Below are 24,244 nucleotides of genomic sequence, written 5' to 3'. Positions count from 1 at the left end.
CACGTGGTGCTCGCTCTGCACCGAGCCCCACGGCGCGGCCGTTCAGCAGTTGTTGACTTTTTCACGACCACGTGACAGGCGCTGCGAGAAAGTGGAGCCCGGCCACGGATGCCCTCACCCCAGTTACTGGAAGTTAGGGATTGTGATGAGACAAGCATTTCAAACTTGGAAGGGCTGAATCAAATTCCACCTAGTGTTTGTAAAGCTGTCTAAACTTCAAAGGAACAATTGAAGCAATCCGAATCCTCACTGCTTGTAAACAATTTGGAAACTCTTGAGGAGCGACAGCAACCACCGGCATCCGGGGCACTTACCGGCACCCTGTCTTCCCCACTCCTTGCTTTTCACAGGAGACAATCCTTCTACCAGTCTTTGGCAATTTTTAAAATAAGTTTATTTATGGGCCAGCGCCATGGCTCACTTGGTTAATCCTCCGCCTGCAGCGCTGGCACCCCATATGGGTGCGGGGTTCTAGTCCCGGTTGCTCCTCTTCCACTCCAGCTCTCTGCTGTGGCCCGGGAGGGCAGTGGAGGATGGCCCTAGTGCTTGGGCCCTGCACCCCATGGGAGACCAGGAGGAAGCACCTGGTTCCTGGCTTTGGATCGGTGCAGCTCCGGCCATTGTGGCCATTTGGGGAGTGAACCAACGGAAGGAAGACCTTTCTCTCTCTCTCTCTCACTATCTGTAACTCTACCTGTCAAATAAAAAAATTTTTTTTAAAGTTTATTTATTTGAAAGAGTTACAGAGAGAGAGGGAGAGACAGAGAAAGAAGGAGGAAGGGAGAGAGAGAATCTTGCATCTGCTGGTTCACTCCCCAGATGGCCAAAATGGCCAGGAGCTTCTTCCGGGCCTCCCACATGGGTGCAGGGGCCAAAGCACTTGGGCCATCTTCTGCTGTTTTTTCTCAGGCCATTAGCAAGGAGCTCGAATGGAAGTGGAGCAGCCGGGACTTGAACCGGTGCCCGTATAGGATGCTGGCGTTGCAGGCGGTGACTTTACTTGGTAGGCCACAAAGCCAACCACTCTTTGGTAATTTTTTTTTAAAGATTTATTTACCTGAAAGGCAGAGTTAGAGTTACAGGAAGATCTTCCGTTCACTTCCCAAATGCCTGTAACAGCCAGGATGGGGCCAGGCTGAAGCCAGGAGATCCATCCGGGTCTCCCACGTGGGTGGCGGGGGTCCAAGGACTTGAGCCCCCTTCCGCTGCCTCCCCAGGTGCATGAGCAGGGAGCTGCATCGGAAGCCGAGAGCAGCTGTGACTTCAGCGGGAGCCGCCGTGGGATGCCAGTGTGATAACTCACTGTGCCACAGTGCCAGCTCCTGCCAATCTGGTTTTCAGACTATCACTGAATTTCCTTCTAGGATGTGGTTCTGCGGTGCCGCTGTTTATTTAGGCACGGCCCCCATGCTGATCGCTGGAATGTGTGCTTAGTCTCCTTGGGCTGCTTCTGCGGCGGCTCTAGGGGTGTCCGCCATCCTGGGACGGGCGGGCCGGATGTGATGCTGCCCCACGGCAGGTCTGGTTTCCAGCTCCGGCTGCAAGACGCGGCCAGGCAGCCCCAGTCACGGGTGGGAGCGCGGCGCCCCACGCTTTTCAGAGTGCTGCAAGGCTCCCCCGCCCCGCCCTGTACGATTTATTTATTGCAAAGGCAGAGCTAGAGACAGCGGGATCTCCCGCCCCTGGCCCGCCCGGCATCCCAGACGGCTCCGGTTTGAATCGGCTTCCTGCTAATGCGCCTGGGAAGCTGCGAAGGCGGCTCCAGTGCTGGGCCGGGCCACCCACGTGGGAGACCCGGATGGAGCTCCTGGCTTCAGCCTGGTCCAGCCCTGGCCGTTATGGCCATTTTGGGGTGAACCAGTGGATGGAAACTCTCCGCTCTCCGTCTCTCCCTCTTTCTCTGTAACTGTGCTTTTCAAATAAATAAACACAACTTCAAAACATTTTCAAAAGAACTCTTGTTTGAGAGAGGAAGCGACCGCTCGCGTCCAGTGGTCCACTTGCCAGATGCACGGAACGAGAGCCTGGAACTCAGCCCAGGCCCCCCACGTGGGAGGCGAGGGCGCCGTCACCGCTGCCTCCCAGGGTCTGCACCAGCGGGAAGCCGGAAAGGAGCCCAAGGAACCCAGGCAGTGCCGGGTGCGATGCTCAGCCCCAGGCCGCCCCCACGGGAGTGTGCGGAGCCCGCTCTGGGCCCCAGGGCGGCAGGCGCTGGCCCAGCCAGGCCCGTGCGCCAGTGCTGACCGCCTCACAAGGCTGTCCACCCGCCCATCGAGCGCAGCCTGCAGCAGCTCCTACAAGGCAGTCCGGCCTCCTGGCGAGCGGTTTCACCGCCGGCGGCGAGCCCGCGGGCTCCCTGCACCCGGGACCACCGGCGAGGCAGGGACGGCGCATGCGCACACCTGTGCACACCTGCGCAGGCCTGGCGGCTGCGTTTCGCACCACACCTCTGCAGCACGACCACTGCCTGGCCTGAGGGGCCACTGAGGCCGTGGAGGGGCCCGCACGCGGGCGGCAGCGGCTGAGGAGCGGAGCCAGAGAGACCCCGAGACCCCCGCGCCTGCGCACTGCCGCCGTGTCCGCGTCCGCCGCTGCCAATAAAGTTCGCGCGCGCCGGAAGCGGAAGCGGCGAGTCTCCATGGCGGCCGCGACGGCGGGCCCGGTGTTCTGGAGGCGGCTGCTGGGCCTCCTGCCTGGTCGGCCCGGGCTGGCCGCGCTCCTGGGGCGCCTGTCCGACCGCCTCGGCAGGAACCGGGACCGCCGGCGCAGGAGGTGAGAGCGGCGGCGGGGCCGAGAGCGCGGGCCGCGGGCCTCGCGGCGCCCCCACCCCCACCCCGGCCGGGCCGGGGTCCCCGCAGCAGGCCCGCGCCCGTCCGCGCTGCCCGTCCGCGCCGCCGCCGCCCCCGGAGCCGGAGCCGGGAGGGTGGGCGGCTGCGGGCCGCGCAGCCGAGGCCGCCCGTGCTGACCGCTCTCACGGCGGGGAAGGGGCCGCCGACCTGGGCCCCGGGACGGGGTGCTGGAGGGGGGGTCCCGGCCCTGCGCGCCCGCGGCGGGGCAGGCGTGAATCAGGCCTGCCGGGAGCCCGCGTCCGCGGCGTGGCTCACATCCTGCCGGGGAGGGCTGTGGAGCAATCCTGAGTCAGCCCGCGAGAGGAACCACTCGAAGTTTTTTTTTTATTTCTCCTAAACGAATTTGAAAGGGCCCAGTGTTCTGGAAAAATACTGAAGTGAGCGGTTGTGTAACGGGCGAGATAGGCTTCGAGGCAGTTTGTACAGGCAGTGGCCTTCCGGAGCAAACAGTGGCCGGGCACCTGCTGACCTCGAGGCTGGCCGCCGCCGCCAGCGCTAAGAAGGGAAGCAGGGATTCTTTCGGGAGTCCCCCCCCCCCTTAGGTTTTATTTATTCATTTGAGAGGCAGAGTTACAGAGAGAGCTCTTCCACCCACTGGTTCACTCCCCGAATGGTGGCAGTGGCCGGAGCTGGGCCACCCAGAGCCAGGAGCCAGGAGCTTCTTCCAGGTCTCCCGCGAGGCTGCCGGGGCCTGGGGCCGCGGGCCGCCTTCCTCTGCTTTCCCAGGTGCATTAGCAGGGAGCTGGATCCTTAAGTGGAGCAGCTGGGATTTGAACCCGTGCACCTGTATGGGAGGCCGACGCTGCAGGCTGGGGCTTTAACCCGCGGCGCCCCAGCGTCGGCCTCGGCTTTTTCCGTTTGCTCGTCACACACAGCTGGGCTAGCCACCCCGACAGTTCTTGGGCGATGTGTTCCTTATCGTACTGCACCCACGTGAGAAAGTGAACAGCCTTCCCGTCACCCAGGGCAGAGCTGGAGGCTCCCAGGCGTGCATGAGTCCACGGGACGGAGTGGGCTCGGGCCAGATGGAGGCGTCAGCTTCCAGCAGCCACCGGGGCGGCGGGGCTCCAGGGCGCTCTGGGAGTGGGCGGGGCTCCGGGCTGCCGTCTCCCGGCTGGTTCGGACCCTGTTGGACCTCTTGGGGTGACTGGGGGGACCCTTGGCGGTTTCAGCCATGAGCTCCTGGACTTGTGGCTCTTGACGGTGTTTCCTGTCTCCTGGGAACCGTGGCCATGGCTCCGACACCGGCGTGAGCCTCGGGCGGCAGCCGTGCAGGCTCTGGAGTTCTGCCTGTCAGGACTGCGGCCCTCAGACGTGTTGCCCTGCTCTCGGCTCAGGCCTGCGGTCGTGTGGAGCTCAGGACATGGCCGCTGCAGCCCCAGCTCTTCCAGGGAGAGTGGACGGAGGCCGCTGCTGCTGCCTGCCCAGCCAGGGCTTGGGAAGGAGGGAATCCCGGTGGTTTCCTTGCTAGATTTGAGCCTTACATTTGCTCCGTTAAAACAAATCCTAGAGGGGTGGATGTGGTGCGCTGGGTGGCTGTCGGTGCCTCTGGCATCCCCTGCTTGCAGGGGCCCAAGTGCCTGCAGGTCTCCTGCTGCCTTCCCAGGCCATCAGCAGGGAGCTGGGTCAGGAGTGGAGCAGCCGGGCCCTGAACTGCACTCAGGTGTGGGATGCTGGCCGCATACGCTGTCGCTTCACCTGCACCACAGCACCAGCTCCTTTTAAATGTTTAACAAGATTTAGTATTATTTGAAAGGTAGAGGAGCCAGCCTGGGGCACACGGTGGTGTGATCACGCTCCGCCGTCAGGCCAGCCAGGGCCGTCGGGAGCAGCAGAGCACGTGATTGACTCTCAGCAGGCGCTCGGATGGGTTATGAATGTGATTCGGACTCCTGGCCTCGCCGGGTGGCGGGTGAGGAGTGAGCGCGCATCTACGACTTCCTTTTGGCAAAGCCAGGAGGCGAGTTTGCGGTCAGCGTGCAGCCGAGCGCCGGCAGCCCTGGCCTCCTGTGCTGGACCTGCTGTGGGAGTGCAGCGGCCGTGGGTCTTCTGTAACCTGCGGGAATCCGCTCACTTCCCTCCCTTGCGTCTGGCTCTTGCGTTAGCCAGGAAGCGCTGTGACTGTTGCTGGTTCTCGTCAGCGCGTGTGACTGACAGGGCAGGGTGGGTTTTTCTTAAAAAAGTAGTTTCTGAAAATACTGCAGTCCAGAGAGCGCAGTTTCTTTTTAAACTGTCTTTCTTTTTTTCATTGTTGGGACAGCTTTGGGTGGGACCCGAGCCGCAGAGCTGGGAGCACAGATTTACCTTGGGGTTCAGAAGTGCCGGGGCCTGCCGACCACGGCTCTGCGCCTGCCGAGAGGGGCTGCGCGGCTGCCCTGGGTGTGCCCGGCGAGCGCGGCTGCCCTGGGTGTGCCCAGCGAGCGCGGCTGCCCTGGGTGTGCCCGGCGAGCGCGGCGCTGTTGTGTTCCTGTGCGCTTGGGAGTGGAGGCTGCAGGCACCCCTCCCGCCCGCCGTCTCCTTGGTCCAAGGCCACACGTTCCCTGTTTGCAGGACACCCTAAGAAGTTGGCCAGCAGCGCGTGTGCCATCGGTAGTGAGCCAGGTCCTGCGGCTTGTGGGTAGCTGATGTGTCCTCAGAAAATGCAGAGGCGTGGAGGCGTTGCCTGAGGCTGACACGTCGCCCCGGGGGCTTCTCTGGGGTCTTTGCTGGCCGACCTGCAGGCACGTCCTTCCAGTCCGGGGGACGAGGTGTGCGGTGGTTTTGCATAGAACATGTGCAGCTTCAAGATGTTGGTGAGTGGGCTGGCGCCGGGGCATAGCAGGTGCAGCCACCGCCTGCGATGCTGGCATCCCATGTGGGCGCCGGTTCATGTCCGGCTGCTGCATGTCCGACCCAGCTCCCTGCTAATGGCCTGAGGAAGCAGCAGAAGATGGCCCAAGTGCTTGGGCCCCTGCCAGCCTCGTGGGAGACCTGGAGGAGAGTTCTTGGCTCCGGGTTCAGCCTGGCCCCCGCGCCCGCCCTTGCAGCCACCTGGGGAGTGACCCAGCAGAGGGAGGGTCTCTCTCTCTGTAACTCTGACTTTCAAAAAGTAAATTTAAGAAAAGGGAGAAATGGAAAGCTGTCTCCCCTCGGGAGGGAGAAGTGCCTTCTGTGTAGTAGGTGTGTTCGTGGTGTCTGCTTGCTGGTTACTGTGAGCTCAAGCCTGCCGCGTGCTGTGCCCCAGGAGGCTGTGTGGGGTGCATTGCCCTGCCTGTGCCTGCCTGCTGGCCGCCCCAGTTCAGGGGCTCAGGGACAGCAGCACCCACGTGCTTGCTCTTTGGTCAGGGCGGTACACGTGGGGGTCCCTCCTGAGATGGGGGCAAGAAACCGCCCCTCCCCCATGCCCACTAGCCCGTGCCCCTCCTGGGGATGGAGGGGTGGGTCCCCAGGTCGAGGGTCTTCAGTGCTTAGGCCTGGCCCACTCCTCGGTTCAGTTTCCGTGGGAAGCCTTCAATCCTGGGATGGAACCTGTACTCAGGTGTCCTGTGGGTGGGTGGTGACTGGACCTGGCTGCTTCTGGCACATTTCACGATTCGGGTCGCAGGCTGAGGATGGTTCTGCGTTGTTTTGGTTGATATTGAGGTGTGCGCGCAGCTGCTAGGTCCCTGGCACTGGGGGGGCGCCACCTGCTGTTGTGCCAGCCCTGTTCACAGCTCTTCCCAGCATTCCAGAGGAAGGAGCAGAACCTCCTCCCAGGGACCGGAAGCAGGGTAGATGGTATCTAGAGAGAGATAAGAGACAGGACGCCGGGAGCGGGCCTGCGTGTGGCAGCTGTCTGCAGGGCGATGTGACACGTAGAGCCCTGCTGTTCGGCGAAGTTTGGTGAAGTAACCACAGCTCTGCCTCTCGGGGCCGAGCGTTGCCGGGAACGAGTGTTTTCTCAGTCCGCCGCCCTGGTGGGAGAGGAGCTGCGTGTGCAGGTGGTTGGCCCCTGGAGGCTGGGGATTACTGTGCAGTGGGGGCTGCTGCTAACTCAGAGTGGGGGGAGCCTTTTCTGGGAAAACTCCCAGGAGCGCCATTGCAGAGAGCCGGGAACTAACCCCCACGGGTGCTGCCTGCATGAAGAAGTGGCCCCGAGCAGGGCTGGGCGAAGCCAGCTGCGGGGCGCCCGAGAGCACTGGCGCTCTGTGGCTGCCACGCTGCAGTTAGGCCAAGCGTGTCCCCAGCCTCCGCGTGGTCTCCAGGGCGTGTGCTGTCACCGTCACTGGGGACACTGTCACCACACTCAGCTCCTCTTCGAAGCGCCTCCCTTTTCAGGGATGTGAAATTGTCACTTAAGGTTAGTGAGTCCCTGAGCCCCACCTGTCTTTGTGCCCCTGTGAGACACCCCCGTGGGTACCCAGGTGCCTCAGGAAGCCAGCCTGAGAGGCCCTCAGCAGCCCTGGGAGCGAGGCCCCGGCAGGCCCGAGGGTTCCGGTGCAGGTGGCCGGCGGCCCGCTCCCCCGTGGACGTGGTGTGTGTGCCTGTGAGGTTCTCGGCTTTCCCTGTGGAGGGAGGTTTCTGTCCGTTCCTGCGCTCCTGCTGGTCCTCCTGCAGGCCGCGACGCGGTCTCTGGTCGCCCGGGAGCTCCCCTTGTGTTGTCGGTTGTGTAACTAATTTGCATTTCCTCTCGTGTGGTTCTTGGTGATGGCGGGGTGTCAGTTTGTGAGGCCGCTGAGGTGGTGGGGGGCGGACTGCCCGGCCCTTCTGCGTGCACCTTCCGGCCCGTCACAGGCGCTCGCTCGAGACCTGCACTGGGCTCGCGCTGACACCTTATTTATTTATTTATTTGACAGATAGAGTTAGGCAGTGAGAGAGACAGAGAGAAAGGTCTTCTTTCCATTGGTTCACCCTCCAAATGGCTGCTACGGCCGGCGCTGCGCCGATCCGAAGCCAGGAGCCAGGTGCTTCCTCCTGGTCTCCCAATCACTCGGGCCATCCTCCGCTGCCCTCCCGGGCCACAGCAGAGAGCTGGACTGAAAGAGGGGCAACCGGGACTAGAACCCGGTGCCCATATGGGATGCCGGTGCCGCAGGCGGAGGGTTAACCAAGTGGGCCATGGCGCCGGCCCCTTGTGTTGACACTTGACCTGTTCTGCTTGCCGTGTGCCACGGAGTGTTCCCGTGGCTTCCTCTGGGAGCTGGTGTGTCTCAGCCTGCCTGGTGGCCTGGCTTCCAGGAAGTGGGGAGAAGCTCTGAGGCAGAGCTGCAGCGAGCTGATGGTGCCGAGGGCTTCCCACTGCGAACACCGTTTCATTCGTGAATATTATTGGCGCCGAGGCCCCCTTGGGGGCTTCCAGTTGATAGATGGTTGTGCAGCTTCCCTGTTGTCTTGTGGCTTTCTGCTGGAACAGATTCCCCTCCTCTTCCAGGCGCGGCGGGAGCAGAGCCCACAGTTTGGGGAGTTGAGGGGGCAGTCACTTCTCAGGTGTCTGGGCCTTCCCTTTGTGGGTGCCGTCGCCTTTCCCAGGGACGATGGGGGTGGGGGAGTGCGCTTCTCCACCTCTGCAGTGGGCGTCCAGGCCAGGCCGCCTTCTCGGATCCAGCGAGCCAGCGCCTTCACCATTGACTCAAGTTTTCTTGGCAGTGAGTCGGCCATGACAGACGAGCGGCTTTCTGGGAAGCCCAGCTGGGGCCATCTGGCGTCTGTGCAGGGACACTCAGGAGCCCTGGGAAGACTTGGCGCTTTATCACGCAGCACGCAAGTGAGGTCATCTTCCTGGAACTTGTGGCCATTCAGGCCCTGGTGTGCGCGTGCTCTCCCCAGAGTCCCTGTGGAGGCCATCTCTGTCCGCAGCACTGGCGCTCACAGCAGGGCGGGGTCTGTGTGCAGCCCCTCCGCCCCTGCCCTGCAGGTGCTCAGTGCACGGCGGGGTTGCCCAGGGTGAGGTGTGGTCGAGTCCTGCTGGCCGGAGACGGGTGCGACCCCCCCCTTCGTGTCACCTCTGACCTCTTCCTGCTTCTGCTTTTGTCTGCGAATCTCAGTCTTAAAGAGAACAGTCAGTCTCTGGGTTCTTCCTGGGACAGAAGCCCCGTGTGTCCTCTGGGCCTTCGGCCGGATACTCAGGCTTCTGCAGAGTGACCTTGTCTGCTGTCTTTCCCTGGCTCTCTGCAGGCGGGGCTGGTGTGGTTTTATTTTTATTTGAGAGGTGGAGTTACAGGCTGAGAGGGAGAGCCAGAGAGAGAGGCTGCCGTCCGCGGGTTCACTCCCCGTGTGGCGGAGGACTCGCCTACTGCGCCACGGCGCCAGCCCTGTTTTGTTTTTTATAAATTTCACCACATGGGATGTTTTTACTTACCATGCATATTTTTTTCTTATTTTTTAAAGACTTATTTTTTATTTGAAAGGCAAGAGTTACGGGGCCAGGGGTTGGGGGGGTGGGGTGGGGATCAGTTGATCTGCTATCTGCTGGTTCACTCCCAGCCAAGACTGGGCCAGGCTGAAGCCTGGAACCATGAACTCCATCCTGATGTCCAGCGTGGCTGGTAGGGGCCCAAGTACTAGGGCCATCTTCTGCTGCCTTCCCAAGCGTGTTAGCAGGGAGCTGGATTAGGAGTGGAGCAGCCGGGAATCAAACCCGGCCCAGCTGTGTGTGAGCCAGTGACACAAGCAGTGGTTTTGCCCACGGTGCCGCAGCACTGGCCCGCTCTTCTCCCCGAGGTGTGTTTGTTGGAAGGTGGCATGACTCACCTTGCGCTGGCTTCTGTGAGTTCCTGTGGTTGCCCTGACTTTGGTCCATGTTTGGGATTCACTTAGAGCTCGGGGTCTGCCCACAGCCAGTGGGTCCTTCGTGTCCCGAGAGGAGGGAGGGTGAAGGATAAACCCTCTGGCAGAGCTTGCCTGGGGCTCCCTTTCAGCTGTTCTAGAAAATCTGAACCGTCCTCCCCGGCGGAGTGTGAGCCCTTGTGTGTCCTCCCCCAGGTCGCCATGGCTGTTGCTGGCTCCCTTGCTGTCCCCCGCGGTTCCCCAGATCACCTCGCCGCCTTGCTGCCTGTGTCCCGAGGGCGTGCACAGGTTCCAGTGGATCAGAAACCTGGTTCCAGAGTTCGGAGTCTCCAGTTCCCACATCAGGGTGCTGTCCTCCCCGGCAGAGTTTTTCGAGCTCATGAAGGTAAGCCGTGTCTAGGGGAAAGGGGGACAGTTTGAGGGAGAGTTTTGGGGGAGTCCGGCCGGGAGTCCTGAGGCCTTTTGGTTCTGGAAGCTTCTGGTGGCTGCTCAGCTCAGTCCTTTCGCTCTGCCTTTTAGGTTTCACTTCCAGGTGGTCGAGTCGCGCCAGTCAGAGGCCTCCCTGTGGGTTGGCGTCTCAGTGCAGTAGCTCAGAGCAGGGAGCCGTGAGGACAAGGCCCGGGCTCGGGTTCCTGTGGGCGCGTTGAGTCCCTGTTCCTTGTGAGGGCTCCAGCCTCCACGGCACCTCCCTGCACAGGGAGGGGGCTGCGGGGGAGTGCTCCCCTGGCCCCTGCACCAGGGACTCCTGGCCCCGGAGACGGCTCTCAGCGTAGCGGCGCTGCCTTAGAGGATGTGATACACCGGAAGTGAGGGGACTGGGAGTTGGGACATATGCTGGCTTGACGTCTCCTGGCCCTGGTTCTTTGTGCGACGCTGTCTGCAGTGTGCACCGTCCCTGTCCTGGTAGTGATGCAAACTTGGCCTTTCGGGGGGTTCAGCTTCCAGCATGCTAACCAGGTTTGCATGCCAAGTCTTGTCTTTGTGGTTAAGCTGCTAATTGGAGTGAAGTAATGTGTAACAGCACGAACTCTGCATTCCTGTGAGCAGAGCGTGGGGCTGAAAGTCGGGGGGGGGGCGGGGTCAGGTAGCCGGGCGGAGTGCTGAGCCAGCGCGGGGGTGTGGAAGGTGAAGCCCTCTCCCTCTGCATGCCTGCCCGTGTTCTCTCCCTTTGCCCTCTGTCTGTGGAGCCACGCAGCCTGATTTCTCTCCGGTGCGTCCCAGAGTGTGTTCTGTGTGCGCCCGTGCGTGCAGCTGGTCCCCTGTCCTCCGCGGCCTGTCGTGGGCACGCACACACGCCTCTCTGCCTGCACACCTTGCTTGGGTGCAGCGGTGCCACTGCTGCCGCCACCCACTCTTTGCCCCACTTGGCTCTCTCTGGGCTTGAAGAAACGTGTTTTTCAAAGGCGGCTCCTGTCTCCTGATCAGCGCTGGGTGAACGACTTGGCGTCTCCCCTGGCTGAGCCCTGACCCAGAGGCCTGGCCGTGCTGTGCATCTGCCTGCGGTGGGTGGGGCGCAGGGGCCGGTCCCTGCCTCTGGACCAAATCGGGACAGATTTCTGTGGCTTGGATCACAAGGAGTGGCGTATCTGTTTCTTCCCTTGTTCTGCGGGGAGGGGGCGGGGGTGCCTCTGTCTGGTCCCGCACCTTTGCCGCAGCGCCCTGGGCCCGCAGTGAGCAGCAGACAGGCCTTGTCACCTGTGCCCACTGCCTCCCAGCGTGCTCGGTGCTCCTCCTCACTGTCGTCTCCGCACGGAAGAAGCAGCCTTGGGGAGTTGCCACGATTTCTTTCCTGTACCTGAGCCCTTGGCCACGGCGTGTCCATGCCTCTGCCAGGTCGGAGGGCTGTCTTCTGTGCTGACAAGGTGGATTGGCTGAGGTTCCTTCTCAACAGGGCGATAGGCACAGCCATGCTTTGGGCCCCGCACGCACCTCACTCCCACGTGCGCCTGCTCTGGGGCCAACCTTTGATAGCGCTGCTGTTCTCCGTGCCCTCACCTCTGCCCTGGCCTGCCGAGAGCTGCAGAGCCGGGGCAGGGCCCGGGGGCTGGCCTGGGCTGTGGTGCTGGGAGTGGTGCTCTCTGCACCGCTCTCACAGGTGCTCCCTCCGGCCAGCTGGTGAGGAAGGAAGGGTGGGAGGAGCTTGGCCGGCGTGTGGGCTCCGTGTTCCCGCAGGTGCACCGTGGCGGGCCTGGCGCTGGGGCCTTGGCTTGCAGTCTGCTTGTGTCACTCAGGAGCATGTCGGACAGCCGTGTCAGTGTACAGACTTCCTGCTTTGTGCTGGCCGTGCGCTGCGTTTTATAGGAGGGTTAGGCTGAATGTTTTGTTTTACTTTTTTAAGATTTTTAAAAGATATATTTATTTATTTCAAAGTCAGAGTTATACAGAGAGAGGAGAGGCAGAGAGAGAGAGGTCTCCCATCCGATGATTCACTCCCCAGTTGGATGCAATGGCCAGATCTGTGCTGATCTGAAACCAGGAGCTTCTTCTGGGTCTCACATCACATGGGTGCAGGGGCCCAAGGACTTGGGCCATCTTCCACTGCCTTCCCAGGCCATAGCAGAGAGCTGGATCGGAAGTGGAGCAGCCAGGACTCGAATCAGCACCCATATGGGATACTGGCGCTGCAGGCTGGAGCTGGTCCCCGCTGTGCCACAGTGCCAGCCCCTACTTTTATTTTAAAAAGATTTATTTATTTTAATTTGAAAGGCAGAGTTGCAGAGAGAGAGGGAGGGAGGGAGAGAGAGAGACAGAGATCTTCCATCTGCTGGGTCACTCCCCAGATGGCTCTAATGGTTGGGACTGGGCCAGGTTGGAGCCAGGAGCCTGGAACTCCGTCCAGGCGGGCGGTGCAGGCTCAAGCACTGGGGCCGTCCTCTGCCTTCCAGACACGTTAGTGAGGAGCTGGAGCCGAAGTGTAGCAGCCGAGCTTGACTGGTGCTCCGGCAGCGGACGCCGGCGTTGCAGGCAGCACTTACCACACTGCGCACACTGTGCGGGCCCTGCAGGCTGGCTGTCTTCAATTAGGACTGTAAGCGTGGGGCCGGCATCGTGACTTGCAGGGTAAAGCTACTGCCCGTGAGCTGGTGCCGTTTTGTGTCCCGGCTGCTCCACTTCGGATCCAGCTCTCAGCTAATGGCCTGGGAAAGCAGCAGCAGATGGCCCAAGTGCCTGGGCCCCTCCCACCCATGTGAGAGACGGGGAAGAAGCTCCTGGCTCCTGGCCTCGTTCCGGCCCCGCACTGGCTGCTGCAGCCATCTGGGGAGTGAACCAGCAGATGGGAGATGGCTCTCTCTCTGTCTCTGCCTCTTTCTCTGTAACTAGACTTTCAAAATAAATGAGTCTTAAAAAAAAAAAAAAGGTTTATAAATGTTGACTTCAGGGGTGGGGAATGTTTTATCTGCCGGGGGCCTTTGGATACTTACGGCATCATCTGTAGGCCATGCAGCATCATCAGGTTAAAAATCAGCCTTCTGGGGCCGGCGCTGTGGCTCACTAGGCTAATCCTCTGCCTAGCAGCGCCGGCACACCGGGTTCTAGTCCCGGTCAGGGCACCGGATTCTGTCCCGGTTGCCCCTCTTCCAGGCCAGCTCTCTGCTGTGGCCCGGAAGTGCAGTGGAGGATGGCCCAAGTGCTTGGGCCCTGCACCCCATGGGAGACCAGGAGAAGCACCTGGCTCCTGCCTTCGGATCAGCGCGGTGCGCCGGCCGCAGCAGGCATTGGAGGGTGAACCAACGGCAAAAGGAAGACCTTTCTCTCTGTCTCTCTCTCTCACTGTCCACTCTGCCTGTAAAAAAAAAAAAAAAAAAAAAAAATCAGCCTGCTGTAGCTTTATTGAATTCCCAGTCCTGTCTGTGGTTGCCTTGCCTGGGCCAGACCAGAGGATTTTGTGGTCCTTGTGTGCGGCCCGCGGGCTAGACAGTCCCCACCCCTGGTTTATTTGGTAGGTTACCATACACGCTTTGGGCTGGCTGGCTTTATTTATTTATTTATTTTTATATTATTTTCCCCTTATTTGAAAGATACAGAAAGGGATTTGTGATCCATGGGTTCACTCCCCAGGTGCCTACAACAGCCAGCACAGGGCCAGGAGCTCCATCCAGATCACCCACGTGGGTGGCAGGGACCCAAGGACTTGTCGCCGCCACTGCCCCCAGGGTGTGCGTTAGCAGGAAGCTGGGGTGGGGGTGAAGGTGGAGGGGTGGGGGTGTGGCTCAGAGGGTTAGCTGCTGCTTGTTAGGCTGCACAGCTTCTGGTCCAGCTCCCTGCTCCTGCGCCTGGGAGGCAGTGGACGATGCCCCAGCGCTTGGGCCCCTGCACCAGTGTGGGAGGCCCGATGGCATCCCAGGCTCCAGGCTTCAGCCTGCCTGATCCTGGCACTTGTGGCCATTTCGTGAGCCAGTGGATGCACGATCTCTTTCTTTCCGTCTCTTCTCTCTCTCACTCTGCCTTTCTAATAAATACATTTTTGAAGACTTATTGATTTGAAAGTCTTAGGGAGGGAGGGAGAGATCCTCCATCTGCTGGTTCACCCCTCAAATATCCACAACAGCCAGGGCTTGGGCCAGACCGAAGCCAAGAGCCGGGAGCCTCCCCTGGTTCTCCTACGTGGCCCAAGCGCCTGGGCCACCCTCTGGTGCCTTCCCAGGTGCACCAGCAGGGAGCTGGATTGGAAGTGGAGCAGAGAGATCGATATTCATGTGCTGGCTTCATTCCCCAAATGGCCATAATGGCTGGGGCTGAGCCTGGAGCAGGCCAAGGCCAGGAGCATGGACATGGAACTCCCTCTGGGTCTCCTGTGTGATGGCAGGGGCTCGAGTACTCAGGCTGTCTTCCGTTGCCTTCCCAGGTGCACCAGCAGGGAGCTGGATCCAAAGTAGAGCAGCTGGGACTTGAACCGGTGCTCACATGGGATGGGCAGCTTGATCTGCTGTGCCCCAGTGCTACCCTCCCTCCCCTGAAGTGAGAACCACTGTGCCAAACACCCAGCCCTTTGGGCTTGCTTTAAATATTGGTTGGTGGAGACAGAGGGTTGTTCAGCTTGGGGTGTGCTTTCCCGCCAAGGACAAGGGATGTGTTCTCGGTGAACTCCCGAAGGGCGAAATGTGAATTCTGGATTGTGTCTCCTCTTTCAGGGGCAGATAAAAGTAGCCAAGAGACGGGTCGTGATGGCGTCCCTCTACCTGGGGACAGGTCCTCTGGAACAGGAGCTGGTAAGCCCGTGGGAGGTCTCGGCTGCTGGGCGCCATCAGGCTGGGGTGGGTCCGCCTTTCCCAGCCCCCTCAGCCTGCTCTTGCTTCTGTCACCCCAGGTGTGGTCAGGGTGACAGCCAGGGTCTCTGGGCTGCTCTGTCTACCAAGGTCGGGCTTGGTAGAGTGGCCAGAGGCCAAGTCTGGCCTGCTGCCTGTTTCTGTATGGCTTGTGAGCTAAGAGCAGTTTCCATGTTTTCAAGTGATTGGGGAAAAAAAAGAACATTTTGTGGTTTGTATAAAGTATGTGAAATTCAGATTTCTGTGTCCATAAATAAAGTTTTATTGGAACACAGCCATGCTCATTCCCTGGCATACTGTCTGCGGCTGCTCCGCGTTAGAGACGCCTGAGTAGTTGTGAGGGAGCCCATCTGGCCCGAGGGGCCCAGACAGGGCTTTCTGACCCTGTGCTGGACAGATGCCCCCGCGTGCAGCTGGCCTGGCTCGCCCAGCCTGCCCACACCTGGCGGCGGGAGCAGGTGTGCTGTCCTTGTCTCACCTGGACTTGCTGGCTCCCGCCATACTTGGCAGTCACACGGAGGCAGCCCCAGCGGGTTTGCACGCGAGGCCCTGTGTGGGCCCGGAGGTCGGGCTGCAGTGAGCGTGTCAAGGAGGCCTGGGCTTTGTCAGTCCCCTGGGGACTGCCCCCAGGGAGTGGACGGGCCGGCTGCCCACAGTAAGCGTTGCTTCCTGTTTCATCCTCATTCAGGATCACAGGTGGGAGCTGGGAAATGCTGCAGGTGGGGGGGGGGTTAGCACATGCCCTTCCCCCGCCCTCTCAGCCTCTCTGAGCAGGGAGGTCACCTCTGAGTTGGGACACACTCTCACCGCTGTGTGCAGAGCCTGCGCAGTCTCACGGGAGAATGTCACATCCAGCCGTGAGAGCGGCTGCTGGGCAGACTGCCCGGTCCCTCTGTTCAGCAGGTACCTGCCGAGCACTAGCCACAAGTGGTGCTTTGTCTGTTTTTTTTTTTCCTTTTATTTATTTATTTATTTATTTATTTGTAAGGCAGAGTTAGAGGGAGAGACAGAGAGGTCTTCCATCCACTGGTTCACTCCCCAAATAGCCACAATGGCCGGAGCTAGGCCAGTCTGAAGTGAGGAGCCAGGAGCTCCATCTGGGTCTCCCACGCGGGTGCAGGCACTCGGGCCGTCCTCCACTGCTTTCCCAGGTGCATTAGCAGGGAGCTGGATTAGAAGTGAGTAGCCGGGGCTCAAACCAGCGCAGATGTGGGAGCAGGTGTCAGTTTTGCTTGCTACACCACAACGCCGGCCCCTGTTTGTTGTCCTTGAGGGAGTCCTAGAGCGCAGGCCCAGTCTGCTGGGCAGCAAGGCCCTTGTCTGCAGCCGCCCTTCTGTGCTGAGGCCAAGTCCAAGAGGAGGGTGGCGATGGCGTGTGCGTGTGTAAGTGTGTGCGTGTGGCTCAGCGAGCACACTTAGGGCACTAGTTGTTCATGTTTGAGTGCACCAGGCATCGTCCAGGTCTTTCACTTCGATTCCTTTTGGTTCTTTCCTCGTTAGGTGGATTGCCTGGAAAGTACGCTAGAAAAATCTCTCCAAGCAAAATTCCCTTCTGACCTCAAGGTCTCCATCCTCTTAGACTTCACGCGGGGCTCGAGAGGTGGGTGTGGTGCGCGCCGCCTCTTTCCTCTCTCAGGTCCTCGGGATGCGATGTGAGGGCTTACCCTGGGCCCCACCTCCTACCCCGCCGCCCCTCTGGCCCGTCCTCAGGCAGAGATGGTGAAGACTCCCAGGCTGGCTTGAGGCTGCCTGGTGGGCCCCGTGTGACCGAACGCCCGACTAAAACAACTTAAGAAAAGCATTTTCGACCCCTGAGACTGACTGTGGGCAGGCTGAGGGCCAGGGTCCTTTCCTCGCCCTGCTGCTTTTAGACTGACTGCTTTTTCATGCTCTGGCGGCCGCGGCTGTGTCCCCACGATGCCTTGTCCATTGGAGGAGAATCGGCCTCCCTGAGAGATAAGCCCAAGCTCCTGGGGGCCTGTGTGCACCTGCTCCTGGGCTTGGCGTGTGCCGCGCGGCCTGGCTCCCCTGGAGCTGTCGGGGTGAAGAGTCCTCTTTCCCCAGAGTAGAAAGGCTGAGAGTGGGGTGCCGGTGCCCCAGGAGGCAGCTGGGGCAGCTGCCAGCAGGAGGGCGTGTGAGAGATGCAAGGGTCTGCGACACAGGGCACCCCAGGCCTGCTCCGTGCTACGGCCGGCGTCCAGAGCAGACGTGTCCCAGGGTCCCCTGGCGGCGTGGCCGATCCAGGTGGGCAGTGCGGTCTCCGGGTGCCCACTGGGGGTGGTCCCTCACTGCGGGCAGGCGGGCGTCTGGCCCGGCGTCAGCTGCCCCCCGTTTCCTCTGCTCCCATACATTCAGGCAGGAAGAACTCACGCACGATGCTGCTCCCACTCCTGCAGAAGTTTCCAGAACAGGTGCGAGTCTCCCTCTTCCACACGCCAAACCTCCGTGGGCTCCTGCGGCTCTTTATCCCCGAGCGCTTCAACGAGACCATCGGCCTGCAGCACATCAAGGTGTACTTGTTTGACAACAGTGTGATCCTGAGCGGGTGAGTGGCCCTGCCAGTGTCCGCCTTCGCGCCTGCAGCGTGGTCGGCAGTGGGAGGAGGAGGAAGGGCGGCCTGCGCCCCGAGCCTCCCGGCGCCTCTCGGATCTCTGTTGCCCACAGGGGAGGTGCCTCCCGCGGCTGCACCCTGCCGTGGGCTGGGACTCAGGGTGGTTTGGAAGACGGCCTTGCTTGTGGGGGGGCATGGCCGCCTGACGGCTGCTGTGCGCTCCCACTTAGTTCTCACTCTACGTGTGAAAAGCAGCCCAGAGAGGACGAGTAACTGTCAGAGCCACAGCACAGGTCAGAGCCAGGACGGAATCAGGTCCTTTTGGCTGTCGGGTGTGCCCCGTGTGGACGGCTCCCTGCGTCCGTCGCCCCGTCGGATTCGCGGCCCCTTTGTGGCCCCGGTTCCGAGTCACCTCAGTACGGGGCTGCTGCTGGGAGCTCTCGCGGCATCCTGAGTTTGTCGTTCCTGTGCCCCTTCCCCTGAGAGCCTGGTCCCAGGCGTGGCTGCCCAGTCGCCTGAGTGCTCCCTGCTGCTTCTCCCGTAGTGCGAACCTGAGTGACTCCTACTTCACCAACCGCCAGGACCGCTACGTGTTCCTGCAGGACTGTGCGGACGTCGCCGACTTCTTCACGGAGCTGGTGGAGGCCGTGGGGGACGTGTCCCTGCAGCTGCAGGGGGATGACACGGTGCAGGTGGTGGACGGCATGGTGCATCCTTACAAAGGTACGACCTGGCTCTGCCCTTGCCACTGCGGGGCGCACAGCCCCGAGAGCACACCTCGGGTGGGTGGCCGTGCCGCAGGCACAGGACACGTGGGCGGCAGGGCCTCTCCGCTTTTGCCTTGGAAGCCAGACGGGTGTGACGGGCTGGCTGTCGTCGTGCCCTGCAGGCAGGAGAGCCGCTGGGAAGGGGGCAGTGTGGGCGCCCAGGAAGCAGCCTGCTTCCTGTCAGAGGCCCCGTGGCCCCCGGCTGCACTGAGCTCTGTGGCCTCTTGCCTGGAAAGTGAAATGGGAACGCGCTCTGCATTCCTGTGATTCCTGTGGCGTGGCCTCGCTCAGCCTGCGAGTCTGCAGCGGGGGGAGGAGAGCAGCCCCCAGGTGCCGCGGCCCTGGAGGGGCCCGGCCAGGCGGTGATGCGGGTGGGGGCCTGCCTGCTGCCCGTGCGTGCTGTCACCACTGTCGTGGTTTGAATTTCATCAGGAATAGATTCGTGGCAATCTTTTTCTCTTGTTACACGAGTAGCTACGTGGTCTCAGTTTTGCCTTTTCCCTCACAAAGACTGAAGTGGTCACATCCAGCCTCTGGTCCCAGGTGACAGGCCAGCGCTGCTGTGAGGGAAAGGGGCCCGTGGCGGGGGCGGGAGTGAGGGTGTGGCGGGGGCAGGTGCGTTCAGGGGCTGCTGTGAGCACCGAGGGTCAGGGCCCTCCGCCTCCCCACCCTTCAGCTTCCCCAGCAGTTCAGGTGTCTGTCAGCCTGGGTCCACGGCCCAGCCCTGACGGTGCCCAGCTGTCTGTCCGCTGCTCCCCGTCTGCTGCCACCCCGGCGGCCTTGCCAAAGCCCGCCGTTTGCTTAGTCTCCTGAGAACTGGCCGTGGATGGTGTCATATTCTCACTTTGTTTTATTAAATTCTGCTTACTTTCATTATTTCCTTTTCTTGTTTGGTTTTACCTTGTTTGGTTCTTCCCCCTGAATTCGGTTAAGTGGCTAGCCTGTGCATTTTCGTCTTTTCTTGTCTAATCATAGGCTGCGTCTCCTGTCTTTCCTTGAGTCACTCTGAACATGCACTTGTCCCCATCTGGTCTGCATACAGAAGGCACCCTTGAACCTTGAGCCTGCCTCTTCCCACGCTGCCCTCAGCGGCCTTGACGCACACACCCCTGCCGTCCCCCAGGCGTCTCCAGCTGTGACGGAGCCCGCTGCTTTCTCCGTGACGCCTGTCTTGTGATATGTGTTTGCTCTTTTTTTAAAAAAAAATGTTTATTCATTTATTTGAAAGGCAGGCTGGTTCACTCCCCACATGGCCCCAACTGCCCAGGCTGGACCAGGCTGAAGCCAGGAGCCAGGAACTCCATCTGTGTCTCCCATGTGGGTGCAGGGGCCAAGTCTTGAGCTGTCCGTCCTGCACTCCCTTTCCCGGGTGCGTTAGCAGGGAGCAGCCAGGGCCAGTGCTGTGGCATGGTGTGTAAAGCACCACTTGTGGTGCTGGCATCCCATATGGGCGCCAGTTCGAGTCCCGTTCACTCTTCTTCCAATACAGCTCCCTGCTGTAGTCCGGGAGGGCAGTGGAGGATGGCCCAAGTGCTTGGGCCCTGCACCCGCATGGGAGACCACATGAGAAGCTCTGGCTCCTGGCTTTGGATTGACACAGTGCCAGCTGTGGCAGCCATTGGGGAATGAACCAATGGAAGGAAGACCTTTCTCTCTTTCTCTCTCTCTCTCTCTCTCTCTCTCTCTTTCTCTCTCTCACTGTCTGTAACTCTGTCAAATAAATAAATGAATAGAATAGAATAAAATAGAATAGAATCAGCAGCCAGCGGGCGCGCAAGTGGCAGCCGAAACTGCTGTGTCACAGTGCTGACCCCGTGCTGTGGTTGCTGTCATACTTTGTCTTTATTTAAATACTCTGCTCACTGAGTGTGGCAGGCGTTCCTCCCCCAGCTCTAAACATGCAGCAGCCCCCCAGGTACCACTGTCCTGTTGGTGTTGCCCTCAGTGCATCTTGCCTCTGGAGCTTTTCGTAATGGGTTTGTTATGTGATGACGCGCCTCTTTCCCTCTCCTTGGCTGGGCGTTCGTAGGGCAGCTGCCTACGACTTCTGCTTGCTGTCACATGCTGTGTCCCCTGCCCTCACTGCTCTCCTGTGTCTCCTCCTAGGTGACCGGGCTGCATACTGCAAGGCAGCCAACGAGAGGGTCATGGGCGTGATCAACTCAGCCAGGGCTCGCCAGCAGCAGCTGCACGCCCAGACCTTCCACGGCGACCCCCTGCTGACCCAGGACGCCGCAGCAGCTGGTGACCGCAGACCAGCGCCCGACACCTGGATTTACCCTTTGGTGCAGATGAAGCCCTTTGAGATTCAGATCGATGAGATCGTCACGGAGACCCTGCTGACGGAGGCCGAGAGAGGCGCTAGGGTCTACCTTACCACTGGCTACTTTAACCTGACCCAGGCCTACATGGACCTGGTCCTGGGCACACGGGCCGAGTATCAGATCCTGCTGGCCTCGCCGGAGGTGAATGGCTTCTTTGGGGCCAAGGGGGTGGCCGGTGCCATCCCGGCAGCCTATGTGCACATCGAGCGGCAGTTCTACAGCGAGGTGTGCGGCCTGGGGCAGCAGGAGCGGGTCCAGCTGCAGGAGTACTGGCGCAGGGGCTGGACGTTCCACGCCAAAGGTATGTGGCAGCTGGCAGCTGGCCGGACGACTGCCCCGCACGGGGACAGCCTGCGGCGGGGGTGCCGTCCTCCCTTTTCCTGTAGGGTCCTGGCTGGTGTACACTGTGTTGGTGGATGTTCTAAAAACATGTGGTGGGTGTCACCCTTTCCTAGAATGGGTGAAGGGGGCGTAACCTCGTCTTGTGTTAGTCGTGGAGTTCTTGCCTGTTGGCTGTGCCCCTCTGGGGAGCAGACAGGACCCTCAGGGGTCATCCCAGGGCCCCTGAGCTCTCCCTCGCTTGTGTTCCGCCCACAGGCCAGCCTTCACCCTTTCCTGCGGAGCTGAGAAAAGAGCCCTGGCAGTACGGGGGTCACCAGTCTGAGTGCACGTTTGTTGTGACTTTCAAGGTGCCCAGTGAGGCATGTCCTCAGCTCTCCCTGAGACCGTACAGAATGTGCTTGAACCCCGTCCCAGGGCCCTCTTGGTGCCGGCAGGTGCACCCCTGTAGCAGCAAGGCCATGCTAAGGGACCCTGCATACCCTGGGCCTTGCCCTCTGCCTGAAGAAGGGTGGAAGCCGCGGAGCCTGTGGGCCGCCAGTGACGCTTTCCTGGCATCTCCGGGCAGTCCAGAGGTCAGGTTTGCTCCTGGGCCAGCCTCGGTGGCGTTCAGAGGAGCTGAGAGGTGCCGGTGCCGGGGCCTGACTGCCATGGCACACATCTGTGTGGTTTAAACTGGAGGTCAATTTTTTTTTTAAGATTTATTTATTTATTTGAAAGGCAGAGTTACAGAGAGGCAGATGCACAGAGAGGTCGATCCTCCATCCACTGGTTCACTCCCCAAATGGCACAGTGGCTGGAGCTGGGCCCGTCAGAAGCCAGCAGCTTCTTGCAGGCTCCCACACGGGTGCAGGGCGTCTTCTGCTGCTTTCCCAGGTGCATTAGCAGGGAGCAGAAGGGACTTGGCCCAGTGCCCATGTGGATGCGCATTGGCTTTACCCGTTCTGCTGCGGTGCCGGCCCCAATTTTTTTAAAATTTATTTATTTGAAAGAGTGACAACGAGATCTCCCATCTGCTGGCTCCCTCCCCACATGGCTGCATTGGCCAGGGCTGGGCCAGGCTGAAGCCAAGAGCTCCATCTGGGTCTCCCACGTGAGTGTCAGGGGCCCAGATGCTTGGGCCGTCATGGCTGCTCCCCAGGCTCCCTGGCGGGTGGCTGGTCAGAAGCAGCATTCCTTCTGGCCTGCGGGCTTCCACGTGGCTGCCCAACCGGCTGTGCCCTCCTCAGTGCTTTCAGCTGGGCACGTGCCGGAGGAGGTACTGCCGCCCGCCAGGGTCTCTGCCGCTGGCAATGGGCTCGTGGCCTGCGTGGGTGGGCATCCGGGCTTAGTGTGGGATGTGACTCCCATTGTGTTGTGGGTCTTGTCCCAGCATGTCCTGGCTGAACGGGGTGGCTGCCAGCTGTCTCCAAACATGTGGGCCAGCCAGGGGACAGGGGAGTGGGACGAGTATTTGCAGATGGGCGTTGTCGCTTCTGGGATGGGCACTGAAGGAGGAGTCGGGATTGGGGAGAAGCCTGGGAAGGTTTCAGGTGTCCGTGACACCAAGCCCGCAGGGCACGGCTGGACAGCACTGTCTCCTGCTGGGCCTGTGACTGGGAGGGCCCTGTCACTCTCCCAGCTCGGCCTGAGGGCTGGGAGGGCCCTGTCACTCTCCCAGCTTGGCCTGAGGGCTGGGAGGGCCCTGTCACTCTCCCAGCTCAGCCTGGCACTGGGAGGCCCCGTCACTCTGACTCCGGTATGGGTTGTTTCTCTGAAGCTGTGCTGATAGTCGTGGGTGACTCCCCAGTTACCGTTGAAACAGAAACACCCAACTGGCTTTTCCGGTGTGTCTCGCCTTTTCCCGGACTGCTATGCTTCTGCCACACCCGCCCTGGGCAGGGCCTGTGATCTGGGAGCCTGGGCCAGAGGGGAGGCAGAAAGGATCTGTGTGGGACCCCGGGGCACACAGTGTGAGAGGAGGCAGAGGTGGGAGGGTTGAGGGTGCAGGGAGGGGCTGTGTGGGACCCCGGGGCACGCATTGTGAAAGGAGGCAGAGGTGGGAGGGTTGAGGGTGCAGGGAGGGGCTGTGTGGGAGCCCGGGGCACACAGTGTGAGAGGAGGCAGAGGTGGGAGGGTTGAGGGTGCAGGGAGGGGCTCTCGCGAGTAGAGGGACCCGCCAGAACCCAGAGCCGAGGCCGGGGCGAGGGCCAGGCCCTGCCTGCTTAGCGCTTGTGCTCCATGATGAGGTCTTTGTGTTTTTTTTTTCTTCTAAAGATCGATTTATTTATTTTAAAGGCAGAGTTAGAGCCAGGGAGAGAGGAAAGCAAGCTTCTATGCACTGGTTCACTCCCCGAGTGGTTGCAACCCGGGGGCTGGGCCAGGCCAAAGCCAGGAGTGAGGTGCTCCATCCGGGTCTCTCGGTGGTGTTAGGGGCCAGTGCTTGGGCCATCTGCTGCTGCCTTCCCAGGTGCATTAGCAGGGAGCTGGATTAGAAGTGGAGCGGCTGGGACTCGAGCCAGCACTCCTGTGGGATGCCAGCATTGCAGGTGGTGACGTAACCCACTGTGGCACACGTCGGGGCCCCGTGGTGAGGTCTTCAGTCGCACCGTTTGTATCTCATCTGTTGTTTGCTTTCCCAAGGCATCCCGCAGCGAGTGAGGCTGGATGGGCAGCCCCACGGTGGCTCTGGGTGTGGGCGGGCGGCACAGTGGAACGTGCCCTGCAAGGCCTGTGCGGGTGTGAGCCGTGTGCCTGTTGGGGTGTCTGTGGGCTCCTGAAAATTCCTGTCGATCCCGCCGTTCTCTCCCTGAGCTCCTGCAGGACAGGTCCAAGCTGGCTCGGCGCTCCTGCTCCCGGAAGCCCTTGGGCAGAGGAGACGGGATGCCGTGGTTCTTGTACCTGGCCAGGGTTCTGCTGGTCAGCACAGCACTGCCCTGGGAGTCAGGTTAGGAGGCTTCGAGGGCCGGCTGAGCAGTGACCACGGTGGTGGCCCAGGGAGTGTGGAGATGCGAGGAGCATGGGCTGGGCCCCTGCCCTCAGGAAGCCTGCAGCTTGGCAGGGCGGAGGTCATGCCGGATGCTGCGGCCGAGTGTGGCGTCGCTCGCCTGCCTGCGGCCAGGATCCCTGTGTGGACTGTTGGCTGGAGCAGGGCGTGTGCTGCCCAGCAGCCTGTGTGCGCCGCTCACGCTTCTCAGGCCTCACTGTGTGTCTGTGTTGACAAGTTAAGCTGCGTCAGTTTGTTGGAAACCGGTTTGGATTTGGTTTTGCAGTGGGTGCGGTCAAGAACCTCAGGAGACCCCACGTGAAGGTGAAGGACAGACCGGCAGGGAGGACCGCGTGGTCCACCTTTGCCTTCAGCCGAAGCCCAAGGACCTGCTTCCACCTCTTCCTGTAAAGTGGGGTCGGGGCCCTGGACTGTGTG

The 24,244-nt window shown here is 61.0% G+C and overlaps 1 protein-coding gene across 1 annotated transcript in view; it reads left to right on the top strand.

The window, feature by feature from the left end:
* Nucleotides 1-2,609: 2,609 nt before the first annotated feature.
* The window catches only part of PGS1 (phosphatidylglycerophosphate synthase 1), a 36,778-nt gene continuing 15,143 nt past the window's right edge, over nt 2,610-24,244 (top strand). Inside the window, exons 1-7 of the mRNA XM_051841566.2 lie at nt 2,610-2,772; nt 9,789-9,978; nt 14,726-14,803; nt 16,361-16,460; nt 17,216-17,405; nt 17,956-18,134; nt 20,285-20,803. Coding sequence (XP_051697526.1) covers nt 2,639-2,772; nt 9,789-9,978; nt 14,726-14,803; nt 16,361-16,460; nt 17,216-17,405; nt 17,956-18,134; nt 20,285-20,803 — 1,390 coding nt within the window. The 5' untranslated portion in view covers nt 2,610-2,638. The remainder of the gene's footprint in view (nt 2,773-9,788; nt 9,979-14,725; nt 14,804-16,360; nt 16,461-17,215; nt 17,406-17,955; nt 18,135-20,284; nt 20,804-24,244) is intronic.

Source organism: Oryctolagus cuniculus, chromosome 17 (assembly GCF_964237555.1).
Source record: "Oryctolagus cuniculus chromosome 17, mOryCun1.1, whole genome shotgun sequence".
In the NCBI taxonomy this organism is placed as follows: domain Eukaryota; kingdom Metazoa; phylum Chordata; class Mammalia; order Lagomorpha; family Leporidae; genus Oryctolagus; species Oryctolagus cuniculus.
The sequence above is the reverse complement of the archived record's forward strand: the minus strand, read 5'-3'. Positions and strand labels throughout refer to the sequence as shown.